At 44.6% G+C, this 6062-nt stretch overlaps 2 protein-coding genes across 2 annotated transcripts; one reads left to right on the forward strand and one right to left on the reverse strand.

The window, feature by feature from the left end:
* Positions 1–641: 641 nt before the first annotated feature.
* T265_07424 (hypothetical protein) lies at positions 642–1307 on the reverse strand (the record flags this gene model as incomplete). The annotated part of the gene is made up of 1 exon (XM_009172942.1): positions 642–1307. The coding sequence occupies one exon, from the start codon at positions 1305–1307 to the stop codon at positions 642–644; it is 666 nt and encodes a 221-aa protein (XP_009171206.1).
* A 392-nt stretch (positions 1308–1699) lies between these two features.
* On the forward strand, positions 1700–2213 carry T265_07425 (hypothetical protein; the record flags this gene model as incomplete). Its single annotated transcript, XM_009172943.1, has 3 exons — positions 1700–1711; positions 1747–2045; positions 2084–2213. The coding sequence occupies 3 exons, from the start codon at positions 1700–1702 to the stop codon at positions 2211–2213; spliced, it is 441 nt and encodes a 146-aa protein (XP_009171207.1).
* Positions 2214–6062: the final 3849 nt, after the last annotated feature.

Raw genomic sequence — 6062 nt, forward strand, 5'->3', positions numbered from 1 at the left:
ACATCCACCACAAACCGAATTCATGAGTCAATATGTCAAAACCCATAAATTGGTACCTAATTCAATGGTGCATGTGTGAGCAATAATCGTGGACCTTAATGTGCGAACTGTATGAAAGCAGATACTATGTAATGTAGCATGACAACAGTAACAACAGTAACAACAGTAAAACCTCCCTCTGTTTATTTCTGCTTCTAAGAAAGGGCTACTAGAGAGACCGAAGTTTGCTGGCATTATCAAGAAAACTTTTGAAAATGATAGAGTCCAGCTCTTAAAAGAACAGACTACAATATGCGCTTGAGTATATAGCAAATGGGACGAAAGAAAGGCTTTACTCAGGCATCAGCTTTCACTATCACAGTGGAGGTTTTGGATTTTTGTGAAACAAATAGATCACTGCTCCGGGGACAAACAAAAAACCGAGCCAAATTTTGAAGTCAAATAATATTGTGATTTTCTTCACCAAGTGGATAGGAATTTCTGGCGGCTCGGTGGTTAATTCAAAATCTCAATGACCGAGAGTCTCCTTGTTCGAAAAAACTCGAACACTCCGACGGCCTCTATCTAGACTTTGGACCCCTGAGATAATCTGAACCCATGTGCTCATTTCAGACACCACAACGGTTAGGCCCCTGAAAGAATCATACAGATGAACGATATATGAATAAAGCGGTCATAATTTTCTGTGTGGGCATGTCCTTACCGACATCAAAGACTTTAAACTCCAAATCTTTATACCGGAAACCTGATTCCACTATACCCGTCGTTTTTACGCGTGACCGAAGGACGTCCTGCTCAGTTGGTGTGTACCCAGGTGCAGCTATACGATCCAATGATTTCATATAATACTCCGCAGAATCATTGAGTTGGTACTCTTTGGATCGGGCAAAGCATTGTTGGACACTGTTACATGACCAGAGTCTGCGCAGCACATTAGCCAAGTCGTCAGGAAAATGACCGTCCTCAACATTGGCAAGAAATCCATTTAAAGTTTTAAGTTCGACCTCTGGATCGAAAGAATCAGGAGCAATTTCCAAAGACTCCATCGCTCTGAGAATTTTAATCATCGATTGCACAATGTTGGCGAAAATGATGCACACGTATTCTTTTCTTTCGGATTCCTGATAGCCTTGTCCGTGAATAATCTTCATCTGCTTTAGAACGGTTGACTTTCCACATTCGCCTGCCCCAAGCAGTAGCAGTTTAACTTGTTTCATTGCCTTTTCAGCATCCTGACGAATCTGTTTCTCAATTGCTTTACTGGTGTCTTGTTGGACTTTGTCGGGATCACTCCATGCACAACCCATTGGGAAGATTATTTAAATTTATTGAACAATAGCGTCCAGTATTAATCACCAGACACCTGAAGCCAGTAAAAATTCTGCATAAATACCTATCGTTCGGCTATTTGTAACCAATGGGTGAATACACCACTGCAGATTTTTACGTCGAATACGGGTGATGCTGTACGGGAAGTGCACGCGCGCTCAAGGAGCGCTTACTCGTAAATGCAATCTACATCAAATATAGAGCATGAACTTTCCCCTAAAAGAAAATGGAATTCTAAAAATTTCAAAAGCATAGATCATTCATATTGTTTTCATTTTTTGAGATTTGAACTGAATGAAGATAAGTTGTATTTTACTACGCTAAATTCTTTGCCAAGGTCACTGTATTTGAGGTTTCACGAGTGCCGAGCATGGCGGAACAGGTTCGTCCACATTTCTGGGGATTTATCGTATTTAGAAAGAAAACGCTTTTCAAAAACAGGAAGTCAAGGGTAAGAAGGGTGGTCGGTACTATAAGAGCATCGGCCTGGGATACAAAACGCCGAAAGAGGCCATTTTCGGCACCTACATTGACAAGAAATGTCCATTTACTGGCAATGTCAGAATCCGAGGTCGTATCCTGACTGGTGTGGTTAGAAAAATGAAGATGAACAGGACTATCGTCATTCGGCGTGATTACATGAAGTATGTCAAGAAGTACAACAGGTACGAAAAGCGGCACAAGAACATGTCCGTACATCTCTCTCCCTGCTTCCGGTATGTTGAGCATCTACCTAAATTGTTTATTTATACAGTGATGTCAGCGTAGGTGATACAGTGACTGTTGGTGAATGTCGGCCTCTCAGCAAAACAGTGAGCTTCAACGTTATCAAAGTTCTCAAGGCTCCTGGTTCGCAGTACAAAAAAGCGTTTGCCAAATTTTGATGTATTTATTCTTCATGGAGAATAAAGATCGTCAAACACGAACTGTAGTCTGAAATTTTTACTAGCAGAATATGAGAGTCTTGTTTGTGGCATCAGTCATAAGTTAGGCCTCGTCCCTGTCCTCGACATCGCTGGTGCAATTCATCCGCATCCGGCATCAGTCTTTCTAAGCTGTGTAACCTTGTTTTGTTATACTATACAGCTTGATTGCGTCATTGGATTGCTAATGTAGACACAATATAGTGGTTTATTTCCGTCGGGCCACTCACTCAATCTGGAGGAGTACGTGGGTTTCTGTCAAAGTTAGACAAGGTGTATCGGTGTTCCAATGGATAGTACGGAGCAAGAGAAAAACCTCGGGCGTGCCTCGCGGGACTGCCGCCGATTCCCTCACGTCCGATACAGATTTCCAATGGTCAAACTTCCGGTTTAGTATTTAAGAGCCTTGGGTCCTCGAATCGAAAACACCTTGCCTTGCGATACATAGTAAGCGGCAGTTCCAAAGTGCATTGCTATAATTGGGACGAGGTCACGACACATATGACGCTGGCGTTTCCGAGGAACTAGAGGTGGACAGAGTTTTACATGCTCTAAGGGAATGAAGACAGACAGTTTGGTGACTACCGGCCTTAGGGCTGAAAACGTTCAGGGGGCGAGATGGCCCAAGTGGTTAGAGCGCGAACTTAGTAACCGGAATGTTCGTGGTTCGAACCCGACCTCTGCCTCTCGACTTTCCCTGTCTAGGCTTGGACAACCTGTCAGTATCCCAGCCCTCGTACCTCCGTGTGGCATGGGTGCTACTGCTGAACGATTTTTTGATAACGTTCTAATGGACCAAATTTATGCATTATCTGGTTCAATTAAGCAGTAAGCAGGTTCCGTTTGTCATGTTGGCCTACGCTTCAACAGACTGCAGTTGGGAAGAGTGAAAATCGAGGCGGTCTGTCACGACCGATTTGGTCAACAAGAAGAATAGGTATCACCATGCTGGTGGACGACAGGAACGCACAATTTAGACAATTATGCTCGAGTGAGACACACTTGGGTGGTAGATTCGCTGTCGTCGCTCAGCGTGTGGATAATGGAGGACGATTTCACCCGTTTTCATCGTTTGTTCATGGTTAGTACGTACTTTCAGAACAGGCGAGCCACTTGGAGCCCCCCAGCCGCAAACCAGTCATGGACTCAAGTAGATCGTGACTGTCAGTCACCTATGAAGGTTGCTATTTCATCCGGAGTACGTGACTTGACTCCCGTATTGTCTCAGTTGTCACTCTGCTTCCCTTGAAGATGACTTTGTCAATTAGCTTCAGTGGCCCAACAATATCGGGCTGTGATTGAAAATTGACTAGGTATGCACAGTCTCACTGATGATGAAGATTGGTGAATTAATGACAAACTCTTCCCTCCCTACTGACTCAACCAAATGAACACTAGCTACCATGGAGACTAGCAAATATTATGCTGCCAGACTAGTCATACGGCAGTGAAGCATCTGTGCCAACACTGATGTTGCTGTCACTGATGATGATGATACCAGCGGATAGCATGTCCCACACAGGTCCATCAAACGCGGGATGATCGAGGGTCTGAAGAATGACGGGTTTCGAATGCAGAAGAGATGGAGAAGGCTTTCGCTACAAAGAACAGTTTCTCCTTGTTTCAGTTGATTCGATCAGCTGGCCAAAGCAGGACAGATGACAGCAAAATTCGCGAGGTTGGAACGGTAATCCATCCTCATAGCCACCTCCTTGAGCGAGGAGCTGACCTTCAACACGATTTTCGTAAGTGCCCGCCAAATCTGAATGGAATATCGATAACAGCCCACCGTAAGAAACAGAAATATAGCCCGAAATTTCAGTCCTACTCCACAAGGCACCTGGTCTAGAAGCTCCGCATCTTGTACTTTCAAAACAAGGTGGTAAAGCCTTGATGGTGGCAATCCAGTTATGGACGATTTCGAACGTCATGCACCCACCAGTACACTTTGGTATTTCCCAGGTTGATCAGTCACTGAGAGGCATATCATCATCATAGACAGCATAACATCAGTGTAGCGGGTCACGAGCAGCGGCGTCGTGAACCGTGGTAGAAGTAACCGTAGTAGCAAGCATCTTGTTAACTTCCGGTTCCATCGGTACTGCGGTAACAAGAGCATCTTCGGGTTGTTGACGTTGAGAATCCATGTATCTCAGTAGTGCACCAGCTTGGACAATAGCCTCACTGGACGGGTATTTGGTGGAGAAGTCGTAGCCCAGAAGCACTGTAACCAACGTTGCAAACGGTTTGCTGTGTAAACAGAGTTGTCTTTCTTCGATTCGAAAACACCGAGAGGCGTTGTATGGCCAGTGACGAACGTTAAGTGGCGTCCATACAGGATTTTTTGGGACTTCTTAATGGCGAAGATTATAGCTGAAGCTTCTTTTATGACCTTGCTGTGTAATTGTTAAGGATCTAGCTGCGTGTGCAATTTCTTTTTCGTTTCCGTCAGTGAACATTAAAAATGACAGCTCCAATACCGTAGTTACATGCGTCTGAAATCACAGTAATACCCGGACTGGATTGTAATTTGCGAGTAGCAGGTCTGCACTTTGTCCAGAGTAGGCTGGAACTCATGTGACCAGTTACGAGGTACCTCTTTAAAAGAAACTATTTATTGGTTCACGGACACGCTCCATGTCTGGCAAAATGAACAGCGATGGCGTATCAATATTATCAAATCCGTAGGTGCTGGCATTTGTTGTATGGCAGCAGTATTTTCTGGGTCTGGGTGACGACCATTTCCGTCAAAACTGAATCCAAAGTATTTGATGAATGTCAGAAAAAAAATGCACGTTCTGCGTTCAGACGAAAACCAAATCGTTGAATTTGTTCGAGTACATAATGCAAATGACGTAGGAGTTCTTGACTAGGACCTATGAGAATGATGTTGACGATGATGAGAATGATGCAACTCCTGATGAACCGTTTGACATGGCGTACATTGCTGAAATATGGCTGGGGCAGAATTTACCCCGAACACTGGCCGCTGCAGCTCGATATACCGACATGGGTGTTGTACCAAGCTGAAGCGTCTCCTAGATTGGGTGCCCGTTGATAGTCGCCTCTGCGCGGTTCGTTTGGTAATTTCTGTGAGAGAATCTCGAGAAGGTGAAGTCCATCATACCCTGTTTATTGTGTCTGTTTACCCCCCTCCAACTGACTGTAACCTTGAATCTGTCAGAGAGTTCTTATGACACTAGGTGCTATTTTACAACGGCCTACAAGTTCAGACATCGTTATGTTTGCTAGTGACATGAGCGCACTGGTAGGTTGATTAAACGATTATGCCCCGACGGACTGCAGTTCTGAGGCGAAAAGGATACCTTCTATCGCGGTCTATCCGGGCTCATTCGTCCAGCAAAATTTATGACACTAGGTGCTATTTTACAACGGCCTACAAGTTCAGACATCGTTATGTTTGCTAGTGACATGAGCGCACTGGTAGGTTGATTAAACGATGCAGAGGCCCAATTAGTTCGTTTGACTCCGGTTTTGACAAGGCTTCTGGCGTCACTGATTCTTCGTCTTCTTACGGTGACACGTGAAACCTTGACCCTTTAGAGTCAGCAGGATTTCAACCGGGTAGAAGCCTCAATGACCATCATCATCGACAGCATGACATCAGTGTTCAACACCGGTGCTTCACTGCCGTACAACCATGACTTATTTGAAAGCCTTATTGTGAAGAAAAGAATAAAGGTGGATGGGGGAGGAACTTAGTGCTAGCTTAACACCCACATTCCGAGGTGCCTACACCTCCAGACATTCACTCAGGCAATCTGGACAAAAACTGACAACAAGAACGCC

This window comes from Opisthorchis viverrini (assembly GCF_000715545.1).
Source record: "Opisthorchis viverrini unplaced genomic scaffold opera_v5_173, whole genome shotgun sequence".
Classification (NCBI taxonomy): Eukaryota; Metazoa; Platyhelminthes; class Trematoda; order Opisthorchiida; family Opisthorchiidae; genus Opisthorchis; species Opisthorchis viverrini.